General features: G+C 40.2%; 1 protein-coding gene across 1 annotated transcript; it reads left to right on the top strand.

Moving 5' to 3' along the window:
- The first annotated feature begins 2,338 nt into the window (after window positions 1-2,338).
- On the top strand, window positions 2,339-20,348 carry LOC131940646 (uncharacterized). The gene is made up of 3 exons (XM_059299360.1): window positions 2,339-2,968; window positions 4,283-4,422; window positions 19,843-20,348. Exons 1-3 carry the CDS (start codon window positions 2,540-2,542, stop codon window positions 19,916-19,918), a joined length of 645 nt encoding a protein of 214 aa, XP_059155343.1. The 5' UTR covers window positions 2,339-2,539; the 3' UTR covers window positions 19,919-20,348.
- The last annotated feature ends 1,760 nt before the right edge of the window (window positions 20,349-22,108 follow it).

The following is a 22,108-nucleotide window of genomic DNA, read 5'->3' as shown; positions in this document are numbered from 1 at the left end:
CATAGGGTTCGCTATAGATAAGTTGCTAGAGGTTCTTTAAGATACTTTAGAACATAGGGTTCGCTATAGATAAGTTGTGAGAGGTTCTCAAAGATACTCGTAGAACATAGGGTTCGCTATAGGTGAGTTGCGAGAGGTTCAGGGTTCGCTATAGGTGAATTGCGAGAGGTTCTTAAAGATACTCGTAGAACACAGGGTACGTCAGTAAACAGAGACGTAGGGTGTTTTGTGTCTGTGTTGATGTGTCTGAGTCTCAGGATTAGGGTTAGAGTTTGGGTCAGGATTCGGGGCCAGGGTTAAGTTGATAGAACAACTAAACTATTCTCTCTACTGCCTTTATTTAAACAAGAATCACCTTAGAACTATTACACATATGTGTTGTATAAATATATGATGTAGTCGTTTAGTGGAGTGTGGCTTTAGATTGTGTGAACAAATGTGGTGGATTATAGTGGAGGTCGAACAGCCCAAGAACGGGTTGTTTGGTATCAATTGTTTTACTCTCCGCTCGCTTGATAAACCTTTTTCTTTACACATCAAAGCGAAAGTAAAGCAAAGCAGCTCACCACGCCCCTTTAGCTTGTTTACTATGTATGTAACATGTAATGAATGGGGAAGAGGGCGGGTTTAAACAAACATGCGTGTGTTGTTTTAATGTCCGATTGTTCCATTGATGAGATGATTCTGTCCAGGTAGGAAAGAGGTAAAATTTTGACGTGTTTGAGACAAACTTAATGTAGAAAATAGACTCGCGATAGATGTTCATGCAAGAGGGAACAGTGAAAACAGATACAGGGAGGGGCGGTGTGGTAGAGCTGGAGAGCTCATGGTTGCTAACTCCTACAGTCCAGAGTTCGGACCCCGGGCAGATGAGGCTCGTTAGCTGGCGGTAGCAACCATTCTAGGAGAGAAATCTAAAAAAAAAATCAAACATCTGCTGCGTTCAAGATTGTTCTTTGGTGGACAAGGGCTATGGAAGCAAATCCTTAATAAAAGCCCGAGTTAACGGGCCATAGTCGCGCATAATATGACGACACGTATTTCATATGTTACAATTTAGAAGGAGAAAAAAAAACCCAGAGGAAACGGTAAAAATAGTCTGTCAAAATCTTTATAAAATTATAAAGTCTCCCAACATGTCTGACGTCACAGGCAACTATTCCATATCTGTTCTGTATGTATAGCACCTAGCTCTATAGAATGTGATTTCAGAATGTATTCCACCAAGTCTTTTGTAACATAAAATCTACTGTATTGTCTACTTCTACATATCTAAACATTTTAGCCCTAAGTTAACTACCTTTCAGATCTGTGTTTTGAAATCTCACTCGAGAATCACAAGATTTTCACGTGTAATCACATATTGATGTGTAACATGTGTTTGCTTTTGTTATCGAACACTGATAAAGATATTGCCTAAAATTAATTTAACCTGAATTAAAGAAATACAAAATATATATAGACGGGCATAATTTTTTTTTCAATTACTCTCGAGGAAGTAATCATACTACATACTATTCGCAGTAGGTGTGTTGGGGGGGGGGGGGGGGCAGTGGTAAAAAATTTCAACCAAGGGCCCACACACACGCCGTATCCGCCCCTGTTTTTTTTTTATCTTCGCCGATACAAGATGGAGCTAGACAAGCTTCCGTTTTTCTTTACTGAGTTAATGCTGACAGATCTACAGAGTTATGGCCCCTTAGTACACAAATCGCGTTGCTATGGTTATATGGCTCTGTGATTAAGTGCGGTACGCAGTTCTGGTATAATTGAGACCAGGCCACGAGCTGATTGTTGTGAGGTAACCCACAGCGCATAAAAATAAACGTCTGCGATTCGTGAGTACGTCTGAGCCAGTAATGGAGGTGATGTTAAATAAGTTCACGTGAACTAGTAAGGGAGGTAACGTTAAATAAGTTCATTTGAACTAGTAGGGGAGGTAACGTTAACAATAAAATCAAAGATAGAATTAAATGTGATACAATTACTTTCAGGTGCAGTAGTTAGACCCCTTTGACGTCTGCGTGAAATGTGGCTCGACTATCACCCCAGACTTCCAGTACAATGCAAAACACATCTTGCTGTTGTCGTGATTGAATCTTCTAATTAACCTCGAGTTTGATTAATTACGACTCTGTTCAAGCCCCTGATCTTTATTAAAACACAATGCGTGTTTTTTGTCATCGTCTTGCTTGTAGTCACCCGGAAGTGGAACCGACGAGATAGCAAGTTCATCGCATTGAATGCTGGGATTTGTTTACCAACAACTTAGACGCTACTACTCATAGTTATTTTAGTTATGATCTCTATCGTCTAACGAGACATGGCGATTACAGGATAAGGATTAGATCTATATCCAGTTTCTATTGACTTGTGTTGGATGTGGATTTTAGCTGGATGTTTTTAAATGGTTGTGATGTTTCTTCAGCGGCTGTTGGTGACAGCCGTGGTTGTACAGTTGTGACATACATCAGCGGCTGTTCCTGACACTTGTGTCAACCAGTTGTGACAGACCTCAGCGGTTGTACTCTGGCCTTTGATGGGGTCCAACTGTTCCAGAATCGTCGCCAAAAATCTGAAAGACGAGCTATGGTCCTACACGGCTCTGTCCGGGCTGCTCTTCCTCCACATCGGCATTGTCCTCATGGTGTACGCCCTCAAGCGAGCCACGCCCCACTCGACGGTCCTCAAGGCATTCGGCATAGGCCTCATCGTCCTGGGGGTCATGGCCACCCTGGCCTCCTGGTACGCTCACAGACAGCACCGTCTGCAGCGGGACCTCTGCCTGTGCTGCGTCTGCTGTTCGCGGCACAAAGGACGGTCGGTCGGCGCCGACCTTGGGGCGGGGGAGGGCGTGGACAGCGGGCACTCGCGGAAAGGAGGTCACGTGACGGGCAAATCTAAAGACAAAAAATCTCCGTCCGTGCCTGACAATACGATCAAACTTTTCTCGGCGCCGGAGTTTCAGGTAAACTCTTCCCTTTCTGACGGTGTTTAACTAGTTTTCCTTTTCTGTCAGTGTTTAACTAAATTCTTCCTTTCCTGTCATGTTTAACTAAACTCTTCCTTTTCTGACAATGTCGTTTAACTAAATTCTTCCTTTTCTGTCAGTGTTTAACCAAACTCTTCCTTTTCTGACAACGTCGTTTAACTAAATTCTTCCTTTTTTATCATTGTCTTTTTAACTAAACTCTTTCTTGCTTCACCTATGTAATTTGTATAAGCCTATATTGTTAGTAAAACTATCAGTTTACAAAATACTGATTTAAAAATGGTATATATTGTATTTATAGTAGCATTGGTCTTTCACAAGAAATCCAGACATTTATTAAAAAAGAAGTTTATAAAAATCAGCGTTCATATTACTGGTTTGCCTCTAGCTGAAGCTTGTAAAAATAAATGTCTGCATTAAAAAAAAAACGTTTCTGTATCAGAATTGAAATGCTGTTGTTGATGATTAAATGACAATTGATTACGTCAAATTTCGCTCATTAATTTTTTTTATAACATTAAGACATATTATTTACATAAAAAATATATTAGCCAGACTATCATAAATATTGGTTGGTTTGTTGAGATGTGGGGGGGGGGGTGAAATTAAATCATACTCCAACACTATATGTAAAGGAAACTGAATGCAACTCTTAACTTTTACAACTACACGTATCTTAACTGGCTACCTTATTTATTCCCCTTTCTGTCTCTGTCTCTTTCTGTCTCTCTCTCTCTCTATCTTCCTGTCTCTCTATCCCTGTCTCTCTCTCTGTATCTCTCTCCCTCTCTCTATCTCTGTCTCTCTCTCCCTCTCTCTCTATCTTCCTGTCTCTCTATCCCTGTCTCTCTGTCTCTCTCTGTCTCTCTCTCCCTCTCTCTCTCTATCCCTGTCTCTCTCTCTCTGTCTCTTTCTCCATCTCTCTATCTCTGTCTCTATGTCCCTGTCTCTCTCTCTGATCTCTCTGACCTCTCTATCTATCTCTCTCCCCCTCTCTCTATCTCTCTCTGATCTCTCTATCTCTCTCTGACCTCTCTATCTATCTCTCTCCCCCTCTCTCTATCTCTCTCTGATCTCTCTATCTCTCTCTGATCTCTCTGACCTCTCTATCTATCTCTCTCCCCCTCTCTCTATCTCTCTGATCTCTCTATCTCTCTCTGATCTCTGACCTATCTATCTATCTCTCTCCCCCTCTCTCTATCTCTCTGATCTCTCTATCTCTCTCTGATCTCTGACCTATCTATCTATCTCTCTCCCCCTCTCTCTATCTCTCTGATCTCTCTTGACCAGAGGTACGCCGAGTTTATCAACGGGACCACGGCTGGTGTCCAGCCTAAGACGGCCAGACGTGAGTCACATCGCCAGAAGACGGCCGTCCATCCCCAGCGACCACAGGCTCTTCCACAGACAGAGCTTCATGTTAACCCAAGGTCAGTTGATCTATAACACAAGGTCAGTTGGTTTATGACCCAAGGTCAGTAGTTCTATAAAACAAGGTCAGTTGTTTTATAGCCCAAGGTCAGTTGTTCAATAGCCTAAGGTCAGTAGTTCTATAGCCCAAGGTCAGTTAGTTTATGAACCAAGGTCAGTAGTTATATATCCCAAGGTCAGTTGGGTTATGACCCAAGGTCATCATCATTCCTTTATGGCCCCTGGGGAGCAAAGGGCTGCAACCACACATCTCCCAAGGTCAGTAGTTCTATAACCCAAGGTCCGTTGCTTTATAACCCTAGGTCATTTGTTTTATAACCCTAGGTCATTTGTTTTATAACCGAAGTTCTGTATTTCTATAACCCATGGTCAGTAGTTCAATAGGTCAATATCAGTAGGTAAAAAAAACAACATAAGGCGTCGTGAGGCGAGGGGTGCGAACCGCACCGGGTGACAAAAAAAAATTGCAAGACATAGTGTGAGGGTACAGGTGTTTTGATGATGGTTACCACCAGTCGTGATGGTACGAAATGAGGATCTTGTTTGTGGTTCTACTAGATGTACCAGTTGTGAGGGTGGGGATTTTTTTAAGAAGGCGGAACGAATGAATCCAATAACGCACAGTTCAAGTTCAACTATAATTGTTCTTTATTAAAATGATATATATGTTCAAGTTTCTACCTAACTGATCTACACTGTACTATTTACTTCTACTACTGACTGTTCATACCACATGCTACCTACTACTACGCACTCCCATGACCAATCCTAACACTAACTGTTCTCTACATTCTACAACCTAACACCTTCTAGCTTCGCTAGCTAATCATGATCTCCTAACTATCTACATTCTCGGCCGTCTCTGCCGCTACCTAACACCTTCTCTACTCTTCGCTAGCTACCTATCAACTGCCCCCGCTAACTAATCATGATCTCCCGGCCTAACAGTGGCCCACGCTTCAGTGGTCAGCTGACCGTCCCATGACCGTCCCACGTGACCGGTCAGCCCTGTGCGCCCATTGGCCTCTCTAACCAACCAACTAGGCCTATAGTCTGTTTCTGCTAACCTATATCTGCTAAACATGTCTGACGTAATCTTGCGTCATCACATATCTCCCTCCCTTTCTGTAGCTGACAAATTATATTTTTCAGCGTCTACTACTAATCTAATACATCAACAACTATCTATCTTACTAATCTATTCTATCCCTAACATCAATCATGTAAATCAAATACAAAATGGGACAGCACAGTTTACAAAAACATAAAATCTTGTGTCTGTGTTCCTGAAAAAAAAATGTCATTGTTTTCGTTCTTGTGTAGGTATCCTGACGTCTGTAGTGTTTCTGCTTGATAATGTAATTCTATGTTATGTTATGTGTGAATCCAATCATGTGCAACTCAGTTCTGGCTAGGTTGTCGTGTACTGGCCTTGAGCTAATCTTAGTAGAATGTGTAACTGGTTGAACGGCTCAGCGAGCAGTGTAAGTGTATGTGTAAGTTATGTAATTGTTGTCGTTCCTCTGTGGTGGGTGGGTTGTGGCAAGTTTTGATGTAAATTCCCGTGAGGCGGGTGTATGCGTAACTTCGTTGGTCAATGTGATGACGCAACAATCTCATCTCAACGCTGGTTGAGACGTCCACGTAGAGTGGTTATACGATGAACTGGAGCTGTCTGATGCGGTGGCGAACAATGACGTAACGTTCCGACGCTGGGAACTTGGACGATGGGTCTTCTACCTTTTGTATCTGCCGACGTAGGTGTACGTAGCTGGCGGTCTGTTATTCAACCCCAGTGCGGGGGCGAAGCGGTGGCGATGCGTCCGCTGTCTTGACCAGGGCAATTCTCTGTTCAGCAGGGCTGTTCGCTGTCCAGGTAATTCAACGTAATCAGGGCTTCAGGTGGCGGCACTCTTTGAAGTGTTTGCTTTATCTCGTCTCATTCTGTGTAAGCGTTGGTGGGTCTGAAAATTGTATTACGAGATTATGAGTAATGGCTTTACGTGACCATCTTAGTGCCCGCGCAGACAAGTATTCAGACAGAGGTACCTTCCATTTAAAAAAAAAACTCAATCCCAAATTTATACGTGCTGAACATTTGTCTGGCGGTATAACAAACATTAAAAAATAACATTACAAAATTAACCAAATAAAAAATCAGTACACTCTAATCTAACAGCAATCTGTAAAGCCTAATAAACTCAATAGACGTAAACACTACTAGAGCATAGAAATAGCTTCACAAAAAGAATAGACATGTGAGTGTGTATCGTGCCATTTCAACACGTGATCATATAGTGGAGCAGCTCTCACTAACTGACTTCTGACAAAAAACTGGCTGGCTTGACTTCATGACTGACTTCACTTTTGACTTCAGTAACTTGACTTATTTCACTTTGACTTCAGTAACTCGACTGACTTCAGTAACTTGACTTATTTCACTTCGACTTCAGTAACTCGACTGACTTCAATTTAACGACTGATTCCACTTTGACGACTTCAATTACTTCAACTTGACGACTAACTTCACTTTGAAGACTAACTTGACCTCGACGACTTCACTTCAATTCAACTTAAAAGACTTCTCTGACCGACTTAAACTTCGACGACTTAAACGTCTTCACTTTGACTTCAAAGACTTTTCCTTGACTTCAACGACTTTAATATGACTTCAAAGACTTCACTTTGACATCAACAACTTCAATATGACTTCAAAGACTTCACTTTGACTTCAACGACTTCAATATGACTTCAAAGACTTCACTTTGACTTCAACGACTTCAATATGACTTCAAAGACTTCACTTTGTCTTCAACAATTTCAATATGACTTCAAAGACTTTACTTTGACTTCAAAGACTTCAACGACATCACTTTGATTTCCAAGACTTCACTATAACTTCGACGATTTCACTTCTTCACTATGACCTCAACGACTGTAATATAACTTCAAAGACTTTTCTTTGACTGCAACATGACTCCAACAACGTCACTATGACCTCAACTACGACTTCAATAACTTATTGACTGACTTAACTGACTTCGAATAACTTCTTTGACTTCGCGCCAATTTCTCGGCGACTTAGATTCATACAAAAAAACCTCGACTTGACTTCACCATAATGTTCATTATTCAAATCATCAGTGGGGGCGGTCCAGGTCAAATTCTATCCAGGCATTAATATACCAGATACCACACTAGGACCGATAGGGCGGGGCTCGGTGTGGACAAAGGTGTTGCGAGCCTTCACATGGTCTATGATTACTATACTTGTGTTTGTGTATGTGTGTTGATGGGGTCATCTGGTTTAACGCTGACCAGGAGTAACCGTGCTCTCTGTCTGCTATCAAATTCCTTGTTACATATTCCTCTGATTCATTGTTTACCGATTTCTCCAATCTCAGCAATCTATTACTGACTGTGTCGTTCTGAAGTCTTAAGTTAAGAACAACTGCACCAATCTCGGTAATCTTTATAGAATGATCCTCAATAACCTCGTTAATTTTTTCTATCAACTTGTCCGTTTTGAATTGCAATTCGTCTACTTTTTCGTTGTCTCGAATACTGGGCTGCTTGTTTATTTGTTGCTTGTGGCTCAATAATTCTACATTAAATTGCTTCACTCCTGTAATGTTGCCTAATATCATATCGTATGGCCCGTTTTTGAAAACAACTGCTTCAACTGTTTTACACACTGAGGGTGTGGCTATGGTGACTATAGCTGTTGGCCAAACATATGTGTTGCCTCTTGAACTGTGGACAAGTTGTGTTCTGCCTGTGTATTGGTGGTGTTGTACGAATGTGTTACGTACTGCCACTGTGGAGCATAGTGTATCCCTAATTGATGTTGCGTATTTGTTATTGACTTTTGATCTAAATATGTCTGTTCTTCTACTGGCTTCTGTAAACGATGACATAAAAGCTATTCTATTTATCTGTCTATATTTTGGTCTGTTGCGTTGTGCATCTTGTTGGCGTCTATCATAATATCGTATTCTGCAATTTATTTGTTTGTGGCCTGTTCTATTACAATAGTAGCATCTGACACTGTAATTGTGTTTTTGTTGACTGTAGTTAATCTGAATGTTGTGATTTGCGCTATTATGTTTTTGGAGTGTATGTGGTGTTTCACTTTTTGTAGTAGGTATTTCGCTTGCTTCACTGAACGTGTCATCTGAATCTGAGTCGTAGGAATAGTAAAATGTTGTTTGGGCTATCTGGTTGTTATTATTAGTATCTAAACTTTGCACCGTTTCTTGTTTGGCTTGGCGAAGTTCTCTCATTTTTTCTCTTTCTTTACGAATTCTTTCTGTTTCTTCTTTAATTCCGGCAAGTTTCTTTGCTAACTCGGCATCTTTCTTTGCATCATATTCTTCTTCGTTTAACAAGGAATCTGGATCTCCGGTTACCTTATAATCTACAATTCTATTGATCAAATCTTCCATAGCATCTGGATCATCTAGAGTTTTTGCGTCAAATTCTTTAACAGTTAATAACCAGTCTCGATTTTCTGTTGTCGTTTATTGTCCAAGCCTAATAATCAATTCATCCAGAATATCTGGATCCTCAATAGTTCTTGAATTGCTTTTCACTTTGACTGTATTCTGAACATTTATATCTAGTAACGAGTTATCAATTCTACCTGACTCTTCTAGGCCTGACTTAAGCTCAGTTTTAGTGCCCACTTCGTACAATGGAGGCATTTTTAAGGGTAGTGTGGTTGAAGAAACAGATAAGAAAGAGGCAGAAAAACCGCTGGCACCAAATATCCAGCACAGGTCTAAACCCAAACGTTTAAAAAAAATTTTGGAAGGTACTTATCTTTTTGGACATGTTGACTGTTTCCTTGTGTTGTTAATCCAAACTCGTTCCGGTTGAAGAAACCCGCTGTTGTGTTGAGTTGAAGAAAGCTGTACACCAGATGTACTCCGTCATGAGTAACCCGATATACAGTCTTTCCTGTACTCGACACGCGCTCCACCAGTTGTGAGGGTACAGGTGTTTTGATGATGGTTACCACCAGTCGTGATGGTACGAAATGAGGATCTTGTTTGTGGTTCTACTAGATGTACCAGTTGTGAGGGTGGGGATTTTTTTAAGAAGGCGGAACGAATGAATCCAATAACGCACAGTTCAAGTTCAACTATAATTGTTCTTTATTAAAATGATATATATGTTCAAGTTTCTACCTAACTGATCTACACTGTACTATTTACTTCTACTACTGACTGTTCATACCACATGCTACCTACTACTACGCACTCCCATGACCAATCCTAACACTAACTGTTCTCTACATTCTACAACCTAACACCTTCTAGCTTCGCTAGCTAATCATGATCTCCTAACTATCTACATTCTCGGCCGTCTCTGCCGCTACCTAACACCTTCTCTACTCTTCGCTAGCTACCTATCAACTGCCCCCGCTAACTAATCATGATCTCCCGGCCTAACAGTGGCCCACGCTTCAGTGGTCAGCTGACCGTCCCATGACCGTCCCACGTGACCGGTCAGCCCTGTGCGCCCATTGGCCTCTCTAACCAACCAACTAGGCCTATAGTCTGTTTCTGCTAACCTATATCTGCTAAACATGTCTGACGTAATCTTGCGTCATCACACATAGAATAAATATGTTTTTGCCAGTTAATGAATAAGAGGGGGGGGGGGGGGGGGGGTAGACACCATCTGCAAAACTTACATAGAAAAAAAGAAGGAGGGGGTGACACCATGAGGTGCCGCACCGGGTAACACCCGACCTAGCGACGCCACTGAGTAGATCAACAACCTTAAGGTCAATAACCGTCGCAAGATCAAAAGTTATAAATTAAACATGCCAATCTTGCAAGATATACACAATACCCCAGTATGACTAATCAAATATACAAACTCCTGACCCCAAACAATACAACCCCGACCCCAACACAATCATGACCCGAACACAATCATGACCCCCAACACAATCATGATCCCAATACAATCCTGTCCCAAATTCAACCCTAACCCCAATCCAATCCTTAGATCCTCCTTTACAATTCTGATGCAACGAAATACAATCTAACAACTGACATGGGATGTACATACCTGAACAATTCTTCATTAGAACGATGAACAGATATCGTGTCTACCTTTCTAACCCCCCCCCCCCCCCATTTCCTCCTCCCAGTTTTATTTTTTCCGTTAACTAGACAAACATTGATATTACTTACTGTCGTCTGATCTTGTGAAAACGTGTGTTTTCGCGTCTGCTACACGCCAGGAAAAGATAATTCACACACTTTAAGTTCAAGAGGGTTAACTCTTAGATCAATACATTTTTTTTCCTGAGATTAGCAGGGGCTTGCTTGATTGCAGTATATAAATATATATATATATATATATATATATATATATATATATATATATATATATATATATATATATAAGAGTGTATATTAAATATAAATGTACATATAAATATGTATAGGTCTGTGCATATATATATATATATATATATATATATATATATATATATATATATATATATATATATATATATATATATATATATATATATATATATATATATATATATATATATAGGCCTTTAATGCAACGTTTAACAGACACTAGTATTATACACATTGTCTAATTATAAAACAAACAACAAAAAAACCCAATATCGATGCAACTCCCGCAGTATAAAATAAGCGACTAGCTCAAAATCAGTGGTAATAAATTAGTTACGTAAAGTAGGTTAGCTGCACCTACTAGACAATCTGTCTTGGAATGAAGTTAATATGTGTTCTGCGTACACAGGGAAAAACTACGTTTCTGTACTAGTGTGAGGCGTTAATACAATGTGGCGAGATGCCGGAATTTTTATGTGTGTTGAGTAGAGGGGGGTGGGGGATGTAGGTCTGTAAGATTCCTTTTTTTTTTAAAAATAGCTGCAGAAATACCGCTGCATTGTCATGTTGACATCCATTAATACCATGCGTGGTTCGCCGTGCAATGCTAACGAGCTTGTTCTTAATTACCTCATGTGTACCTTAATTACATCATCTGTGTACTATATTTACACAAGTGCTCTTACATGATGACACATTCCGCTTACACATGCAGGTATATGTAGGTTTCCTTATGTACAGATGTTTGTGCGCTGAAGTACTTGTTATGTTTGTGTGTGTGTATTAAAGAGAAAAGGTTTATGGGTCTACCTAACTGTTTATAACTATGCATATTCATGTAATACGTGAATGTGAACGAGGATATTCAAGTATAACTGTGTGGTTGTGCATTCATTACAATAATTTCCTAATCGCATACAAATAAGAATATCCAAAAACTTGACTAAACGTGTATTAAACGAGACAATTGCAAACAAATAACCCATTTCCCTTGCCTTACAACAAGGCTACTTTGTTGATACCCCACTTTGGCCGAGCTGATGATTGGGTTATCTCCCTGCATCTAATTACAGCTGATCAAACAGGGCGGTAATCCAGTTTGTGTCTACAGTTCAGCTAGGGCAGGCAAGTCGACGTAATCGTGTAGTTAAGAATAAAGAGTTATTTTATCCTCATTATTTTGGTCGACGGAAAAACACATATTTTTCTTTTTAGCTTTTGAAAGTTAAATTTTTCCGTAACAAGTGTTTATTTTTAGCTTGAACTCGAGTTATGATCCCTTTCTTATCCATTTGCAGTTTGGTTTAAAAGAGCTGCCTTACAGGATTGTTTCCCTTTGTTCCTATCGCGCTCCTATGTGGTTTCATTTCCCCATCTGGTTTTTGGGTAGTTGGGAGTTGGCAACAACTTGACCCAGGGGCGTAGCTAACCATGTTGGCATCCGGGGCGGACACCCCAATTTATGTTCAAAGGGTATCTCTCTCTCACTCTCTCTTTATATATATATATATATATATATATATATATATATATATATATATATTTATATATATATATATATATATATATATACCTATATATATATATATATATATACCTATATATATATATATATATATATATATATATATATATATATATATATATATATATATATATATATATATATATATGAATGCCTATATATATTTGTAAATATTGTGTATATGTGTGTAAATGCGTGTGTTTATGGGTATAAGTGTATGTTTAAAAGAGACAGACAACCTGTGACAGACTTAGTCACTGTACACTGGTGTAGACCACATCAGATAAACGTCAATGTAACATCGCTGTACGTGAGCTAGTCGCTGGGTGTGACTAAACACACCAACATGAGCTAGTCGCTGGGTGTGACTGAACACACCAACATGAGCTAGTCGCAGGGTGTGACTGAACACACCAACATCGCTGGGTGTGACTAAACACACCAACATGAGCTAGTCGCTGGGTGTGACTAAACACACCAACATGAGCTAGTCGCTGGGTGTGACTGAACACACCAACATGAGCTAGTCGCAGGGTGTGACTGAACACACCAACATCGCTGGGTGTGACTGAACACACCAACATGAGCTAGTCGCTGGGTGTGACTAAACACACCAACATGAGCTAGTCGCAGGGTGTGACTGAACACACCAACATCGCTGGGTGTGACTGAACACACCAACATGAGCTAGTCGCTGGGTGTGACTGAACACACCAACATGAGCTAGTCGCTGGGTGTGACTGAACACGCCAACATCGCTGGGTGTGACTGAACACACCAACATGAGCTAGTCGCTGGATGTGACTGAACACACCAACATCGCTGGATGTGACTGAACACACCAACATGAGCTAGTCGCTGGGTGTGACTGAACACACCAACATGAGCTAGTCGCAGGGTGTGACTGAACACACCAACATCGCTGGGTGTGACTGAACACACCAACATGAGCTAGTCGCTGAGTGTGACTGAACACACCAACATGAGCTAGTCGCTGGGTGTGACTGAACACACCAACATCGCTGGATGTGACTGAACACACCAACATGAGCTAGTCGCTGGGTGTGACTGAACACACCAACATGAGCTAGTCGCTGGGTGTGACTGAACACACCAACATGAGCTAGTCGCTGGGTGTGACTGAACACACCAACATGAGCTAGTCGCTGGGTGTGACTGAACACACCAACATGAGCTAGTCGCTGGGTGTGACTGAACACACCAACATCGCTGGGTGTGACTGAACACACCAACATGAGCTAGTCGCTGGGTGTGACTGAACACACCAACATGAGCTAGTCGCTGGGTGTGACTGAACACACCAACATGAGCTAGTCGCTGGGTGTGACTGAACACACCAACATGAGCTAGTCGCTGGGTGTGACTGAACACACCAACATCGCTGGGTGTGACTGAACACACCAACATGAGCTAGTCGCAGGGTGTGACTGAACACACCAACATCGCTGGGTGTGACTGAACACACCAACATGAGCTAGTCGCTGAGTGTGACTGAACACACCAACATGAGCTAGTCGCTGGGTGTGACTGAACACGCCAACATCGCTGGGTGTGACTGAACACACCAACATCGCTGGGTGTGACTGAACACACCAACATCGCTGGGTGTGACTGAACACACCAACATCGCTGGGTGTGACTGAACACACCAACATCGCTGGGTGTGACTGAACACACCAACATCGCTGGGTGTGACTGAACACACCAACATGAGCTAGTCGCTGGGTGTGACTGAACACACCAACATGAGCTAGTCGCTGGGTGTGACTGAACACACCAACATGAGCTAGTCGCTGAGTGTGACTGAACACACCAACATGAGCTAGTCGCTGGGTGTGACTGAACACGCCAACATCGCTGGGTGTGACTGAACACACCAACATGAGCTAGTCGCTGGATGTGACTGAACACACCAACATCGCTGGGTGTGACTGAACACACCAACATCGATTTCAAATATTACTCACATGCTTGTCACTTTTTTTATTACAATACCCCCCCCCCCCCCTTTTCCGGTGGTTTTTTTAGTAAACGGATGTATAATTTATGAGAAATTCGATATAATGAGAGCAGTGTGTATTTATGTTAATCTAGTGCGACAAATAAAAGCTTTTGTGTGTAGGTATGGTGTAATAGTACAAGGGAGGGAACCGGTTTGAAATAATATAAGGGAGGTAATGCCATACTTTGAGTAATTGGTTGAACCTAGGGTCGAGTTTTGTGGGAATGATACTTATAGTTATAACAACTCTGTGGGGAAAATAATTGTGTGTGTGTGTGCAAATAACAGAGTGTTAACAGTATTCCCAGGTGTAGTTGGTAGGCTATTTTCTTTTTGCTACGTAGTATTTTATGCGAAAGTGGAAAACTGGATGGAAACGATGGCTGGTTGATGTAGACAAGAGACATAAACTTAAGGTTATGAGTTTAAATAATTGAGTACTATGTTTCTAAAAAAAAATTTAAAAAAAAAAAACAATAAAAAAAACTATGGTCTATCTTAGCAACGTTTGTTTTGTTTACCTGTCACCTGACAGAAAGGTCACCCGTCAGCAACCTTATTTATCTGTAACGTCAATTGTCAGTTAGGTCACCTGTTAGTAAGGTCACCTGTTAGTAAGGTCACCTGTCAGCGGTCACCTATCAGTTGTCACCTGTCAGTAGTTTTTCTAAAACTATCCCCACCTGTCTGTAATTATACTCCTCATTATCATGAGAGAAGTTACCTGTCCGTGTCATCACATGTATCATGAGAGAAGTTACCTGTCCGTATCATCACGTGTATCATGAGAGAAGTTACCTGTCCGTATCATCACGTGTATCATGAGAGAAGTTACCTGTCCGTATCATCACGAGTCAATATCATGAGAGAAGTTACCTGTCCGTGTCATCACATGTATCATGAGAGAAGTTACCTGTCCGTATCATCACGTGTATCATGAGAGAAGTTACCTGTCCGTATCATCACGTGTATCATGAGAGAAGTTACCTGTCCGTATCATCACGTGTATCATGAGAGAAGTTACCTGTCCGTATCATCACGTGTATCATGAGAAGTTACCTGTCCGTATCATCACGTGTATCATGAGAGAAGTTACCTGTCCGTATCATCACGTGTATCATGAGAAGTTACCTGTCCGTATCATCACGTGCATCATGAGAGAAGTTACCTGTCCGTATCATCACGAGTCAATATCATGAGAGAAGTTACCTGTCCGTGTCATCACATGTATCATGAGAGAAGTTACCTGTCCGTATCATCACGTGTATCATGAGAGAAGTTACCTGTCCGTATCATCACGTGTATCATGAGAGAAGTTACCTGTCCGTATCATCACGTGTCAATATCATGAGAGAAGTTAACTGTCCGTATCATCACATGTCAGTAGCGTCAGGTGTAACAGTACTCATGTATACACCTATAACAGTGCCTGCTGCTACAGCTGTTGTTTAATTAGCCCACCCTCTCCAACCGTGGATTATGTTAATACTATTAATAATAGCGCTGCATATATTTACCATCTCGTTTTAGTAATTTTATATTTTAATGGCTTATAATTTATTATTAAAAGTACGGTATTGATTGTTTAAAAATAGTAGACTATTTTATTAACTGTATCGATAAAAGACATGTACTTAAATTAGCGTCATAGTACTTCTAGCACTTCAATCTTTAAGCATTTTGTTGGGTTTTTTTGTTGTTGTGATAGTCAGAAACTTCACAGCAAGGTTCCGTAACTCACACCTAAGTTCGGTTACTCACAGTAATCCATTACTCACAAATAAGTCATGTAAGAGGTTTGAATTGAGCAATGTTGTATAACTCTGCCTCGTTTTTCTTTTGTATTATTTTGACACATTTGTTTTTAACATGAGAATGCTTGGAAGTATATGATCAAGAAATAATTGACTGGTTTTTAAAACACTAAATAAGTTTTAATAAAGAAGAAGCAATTTATTTTTAATAAGGTTTTTTTTAAATAATTTAATTAAAAACAAAAGTAGCTGACGAACCAAATAATGCCGAGATTTTAGGGGAGTTCCTGGAAGTGTAAAATAATATAAGGTCTTTTGTAGGAAATATTATTTTATAACAGGTAAGATTACATTCTCGATTTCAATTTTTTTTTCTTTTAATCAACACATGCGAGATGCGACTATGCCACGTTGATGTAAAGTAACTGGGACATTGTAGTTGTCACGAAATTTTCTCCCAGTCGATGACCTAAAAATAACCTTTTGTTTCATTGTGTTCAAAGATCAAAGCTTTTAACTTCTTATTTAGCTCGTGATTTAAATTATCTTTTTTTCCATTGATGTGGGCCTACTATTTTAATTTAGCGACCGTAATGGATTATCTTGCCTTATTTAACTTTTTAATTTAGCTAGCTAAGTAAAGGTTTAAATCTGAGTAATTTAACAGAAAGCCAGCAAAACTTCATTTATGGCTTTAGTCAGTGCACTATTCTCGTACTCTCTGCACTGTGGGAGGTATTCGAGTACCCTATGTTCAGGATTCAGGTATTCGAGTACCCTATGTTCAGGATTCAGGTATTCGAGTACCCTATGTTCAGGATTCAGGTTCTCGAGTACCCTATGTTCAGGATTCAGGTATTCGAGTACACTATGTTCAGGTTTCAAGTATTCGAGTACCCTGTTCAGGATTCAGGTATTCGAGTACTCTATGTTCGAGTACCATATGTTCAGGATTCATGTATTCGAGTATTGTGTGTGCATAACTCAGAGCGTGACAAGAGTGATGACATCACCACCCCCCCTGATGACGTCACCACCCTTTGATTACTGCAACATGCACACGCTCATACAAGACGTGGTAACGAATTAGTGAACGGTGTATGACTACCTTGTTCTATAAATAGATGCGGGTGTTGTGAACATGTTTGGTTGATGATGATGTGCTTGTGAACATGTTTGGTTGATGATGATGTGCTTACCTCCCTGTTCACGTTATGTGAAGTGTTGTGATAGTCGGTAACAGTGGCGTTGACGGCAGTAGACGTACGTTGTCTAGCCGGAAAGTTTCTCCCATTTTTTGCCCATACATAGGCTACCCAGCATACACATTGTGTGTGTTGGTGTGTGTGTGTGTCTGTTTGTATGCTTGCCTGCTTTTCTGCCTGCCTACCTGCCTCTCTGTCTGTCTGTCTGCCTATCTGTCTGTCTGTTTGTCAGTTTCTATTTCTGTCTGTCTGTCCGTCTGTATGTCATGCTAATAGAGTATCAGATAGCGTGTTTTCGAATACCTAAACACAATCCGTAATTGAAGGTACGCTGTTAAGTATGAAAACGTATTAGGATTAGCGTCAGCTGGTAATCAGAGTTCACAATACGGACTAATCTCTCACTAGATTAGTTGTTTCCTCGCCAAGCAGGCCATCTGTAGCTTGGCCATCTTCACGCTGTAGTTTGGCCATCTTTACGCTGTAGTTTGGCCATAAGTTTAAGTTAGACGGGCCATTTCCTCACCTTAGATGCGCAGTGTTTGATGGGAAATATGACGGTTGTTTGTAAAAAGAAAAATCAAGTCGTCGTCGTCCCCCCCCCCCCTCCCCCGGAGAAAAAAGTCTGGAAGAAACGCTGGTCAGCCGCTGCTGTAGTACATCCTGACAGGATGTTTTTATCTCAAATGTTGACCTCTATCAAGTTATTGAAAACAGCTGTCTTTCATTGAGTGAGGAAAATCGATCTGCTAAAACTGAGCTATTTTTATTTCAAAAACCCCATGCTTGATACAGTACAAACCCCGTGCTTGATACAGTACAAACCCCGTGCTTGATACAGTACAAACCCCGTGCTTGATACAGTACAAACCCCATGCTTGATACAGTACAAACCCCGTGCTTGATACAATACAAACCCCATGCTTGATACAGTACAAACCCCGTGCTTGATACAGTACAAACCCCATGCTTGATACAGTACAAACTCCGTGCTGGATACAGTACAAACCCCATGCTTGATACAGTACAAACCCCGTGCTTGATACAATACAAACCCCATGCTTGATACAGTACAAACTCGGTTAATGACCCAATATTTGAACGACGCGAGTCACGTGTGCCAATAGCAACAGACGCCACCCAAATTTACCATGGAGACGGGATACTCTCGGTGCCGCTGGAATGTGTGCGAGTTGTTTGCTCGGGTTCTCCACCCCATCTCCCACTTCTACCCCACCCCACCGTGCTAATGATCAATAATATTTGTGAGTTTGTCCCTGCGATCAATTTATCGCAATGACTCAATGCTTACAATATAATGAATGCCCCCTCTCTGTTCATATGCCTATTGTCGTGATTTCCCACGGGACTCCTTGTACGAAGACAATGTCACTTGTGTTGGTGAGAAACGGCAATGCTTGATGGGTAGTTTTAATAAAGATGGATTGAGTGGATGTGCTAGTGACGGTAGATGTAGGGTAGAGTGGATATAACAATTAATATAACGAAGGATGAAATAGAGAATATGGATGAACATTTCTTAGATGTGTAATGTTAACGTCGGCTGTACGCTGTAGAATAACAGTATGCATCATCAACGCACGGGGACTGATGGAGATTTAATTTACAATACTACAGTTTCATTCTTACACATACTTTCATTCCCATCGACTTATGTAGGTCAATGTTTTCAAATAATACAAAATGTCTGATTTAATGCCCAAAGCCTGAAATTTAAAATAGTGTATTATTAAATTTCGGATTAGACCTAAAGTTTGGATATGAAAGAGAATTGAAAATGTGATTCATCATGTCATATTACAAGGATGATTTGTCTCTTCAGCTAAGTTTCCAAGATGTATTCTTTTTATTAAAAGAGGAAATTTAAAAAAAAAAAAAAAAAACGACGCTGATTATAGATCTTTCACCGTCAGCAACATGTATCCAATGGTTGGTCTAAAATAAAAAATAAAATTATTTTTAAAATTCTAGTCTTTTTTTTTCCAAAATAAAATAAATTTAAATTATTAATATACTTAAAAACAACACTGATTCACATATTTAAGTGACATATTTTATTTACTATTATAATAAAAGAATAATTGATGCATCATGACATTTGTGACACGTATGTTTGATTCTTTTGTTCAGTGTGGGAATTCATTGAAGTTGTCTCTCTTGATTTCATGTACACATGTAGGTTGTATATTAAAGACTAAATAATAAATTGTCCTATGTTCATCAGTGACATCCTGCTGGAAGGGTTGTTGGATTTGAGTAATGATATAAGGCCTGTGGTCAATAGCGTATCCGGGGGAAGGGGGGGGGGGAAGCTCATCTGTTAGTAAGACTAGGCATATATGCATATAGTGCCAGAAATTTACTGCTTGTTACAAATCTTGTGACATACATTTAACCAACTTCCTGGTGTAGCAAATTATTCGAGAAAAACCTAAAAGTTAATGTAAAAACATAGTCTTTCAATTTAAATTTAAAGAATCAATTCAAACATGTCTTGTGTTTCAGGACGTTACAGAGGGATCATCCCCGCGCTCAACTACCAGCTGTTGCCAGTCCCATTTTGTTAAAACTTTCCCACTGAGTGAAGCGACGTCATTTCCTGGCATCACAGCGCCACTAGTTAGAGCCTCATCGAAGAAGTAGCGGGCCACTGAACGAGCATACGGACTATCAGTTTATGTGGAGTTACAATCTCGAATGGCAAGTCCAACAGTTACGCCACCCGCTCTGGACCTAGATCCAGACTATGTTGTGCCAGATAAAAAAGATACTGTTTTAAGACAACTCAAGTTTTATTTGGCCCATTCTTCAGTGAATCTGTACAGATATTTATTTTTTTAAATTCTCCTAATTCCGAGTAAAATTTAGACCTACTCTATACCATTATCATTAATAATTGTTAAATTAATATTCACAAGAACGCCATTGAAACCACCGTAACAATGTTTCTTGTGCTGTAAATCGGCAAGCCTTCCAACGGCGTAACTACATTTTGTTACGCTCATGCCACCCCTCCCCCGACAAGTATAGGGAGGAAAAGCTGATATTGATCCACCCCCCCCCCCCCATATTCCCCACCCGTCGTCACTAAATATCACCCCCACCCTCTGACATCGGGTGTGTGACGTATTTTGAGGACGACTCGGGTTACCTACACAACATAACCAGTTATCCAGCTAAGACTGAGAGTGGCTTCCCCTGTTCCCTAAAAATTAAAAACAAAATGTAATTAAATGTTCACTTGTACTTGTATGTTTAATGTAATGAGGTTTAACAGTGGTGTTTTAAAGGATTGCGAAAGTTCTTTTTTACGGAACGAAAATTTACTTGTACTTGTGATAAAACGAACACATTCGGGTTCCGCCGAATTTACCAAGAAATATAGCATTCTCTCACTAATGTTTCGCTGGATTTGCTTCCCTTCGTTAACACCCCCACTACACTCCCTATCGAGAAGAGCTAATGATGTTTACTGAAGCAATTCTTGAAAAATGCATCACTGGATCAACCTGGTGTAATACAGACCATAATTCCACCAAACATGGATTTAGAGCAAGCTCCCCACAAATGTCAGAAAATGCTACAATAAAAGGACAATAACGGAATCTCCTTTAAAAGGGTGGGTGGGTGCTATGTTACTGTGTGTAATTTATTAAAAACTAATACTTCTTGCAAAATGTCAATGCAATGCTATCCCTGCCCCAAAGGGGTCGTTCTTAAATGACGTCACACTCCTAGGGGGTCATCCATAAATGACGTCACGCTTTTTTTGACGATTTTTACCTCCCCCCCTCCCCTTCGTCACAGTTCGTCACAAAAAGCCAGACCCCCCCCCCCCCTAAAATGACGTCACACCTCAACCTACAACCCCCCTCAAAATTGCAGTTGAAATTTTTTTAAACATTGATATTTTTCCAAAATCTTGTCTAAACTATTACAATTTATTAAAACAGTTATCTAAAACGCGAAATAACGTCTAAAATTCGTTTTCTAACATTGCTTTTTTATAATGCAAAAATGTGACGTCGCAACATCTGACCCCCCCCCCCCCCCATCACACATCGTCACAAAATTACGGACCCCCCCCCCCTCCCCCTACGAGTGTGACGTCATTTATGGATGACCCCTAGGGAGAGGTGGTTTGTAATTTTGTGACGATGTGTGAAGAAGGGGTGGGGTGTCCAGATAGAGTGACGTCACATTTTTTGTATTTTAAAAAAGTAATGTTAGAAACTGAACTAAGTACTTTAACTGTTACTGCGATTTCGCGTTTTGGAAAACTTTTTGTAAATTGTAATTGCATTTAATATACTCAATGCTGAATCTAATATTTAAAATAAAACTGTAGGTGACGTCATTATGTAGGGAGGGTGTCCAACTTTCTCTGATGATGTAAGGGTAAAAATCGTCATAAAGCGTGACATCATTTGATGACACCCTAACCCAAATCCTGACATTACAAATTGATTAACCATTATGATTAACACCTATTTTTGTATGACACCACAGGAGAAATATTTACTTTTTTAGTTGGTATGTATACAATAAAAATATTCTTGTTTAAATGTTGACTTTGTTAGGCACCTGTTAAATTAGTTAATGTTTTTGTTATTTATTACTAATGCTAATAAACAAGTGACCCTTCATTCATCACTTACTTTTTAAGTGGGCTGTATCATTTTTTAAACCTTAGCTCATAGTATAATACTATCACTGCAGTTTTACCTAAGAGTTAATTATTGACCTTATAATTAGTCTTAGTGTAAAGCTA

Source organism: Physella acuta, unplaced genomic scaffold, assembly GCF_028476545.2.
Source record: "Physella acuta isolate Inbredline_101_S28 unplaced genomic scaffold, ASM2847654v3 ptg000023l, whole genome shotgun sequence".
In the NCBI taxonomy this organism is placed as follows: Eukaryota; Metazoa; Mollusca; class Gastropoda; family Physidae; genus Physella; species Physella acuta.
This window is presented reverse-complemented; position numbering and strand designations above follow the sequence as displayed.

Coding starts and splice junctions, on each gene's coding strand:
- LOC131940646 (XM_059299360.1), top strand. CDS start 2,540: ATGGGGTCCAACTGTTCCAGAATCGTCGCCAAAAATCTGAAAGACGAG. Junction 2,969..4,282: donor TCTCGGCGCCGGAGTTTCAG/GTAAACTCTTCC, acceptor TCTCTTGACCAG/AGGTACGCCGAGTTTATCAA. Junction 4,423..19,842: donor GAGCTTCATGTTAACCCAAG/GTCAGTTGATCT, acceptor CTTGTGTTTCAG/GACGTTACAGAGGGATCATC.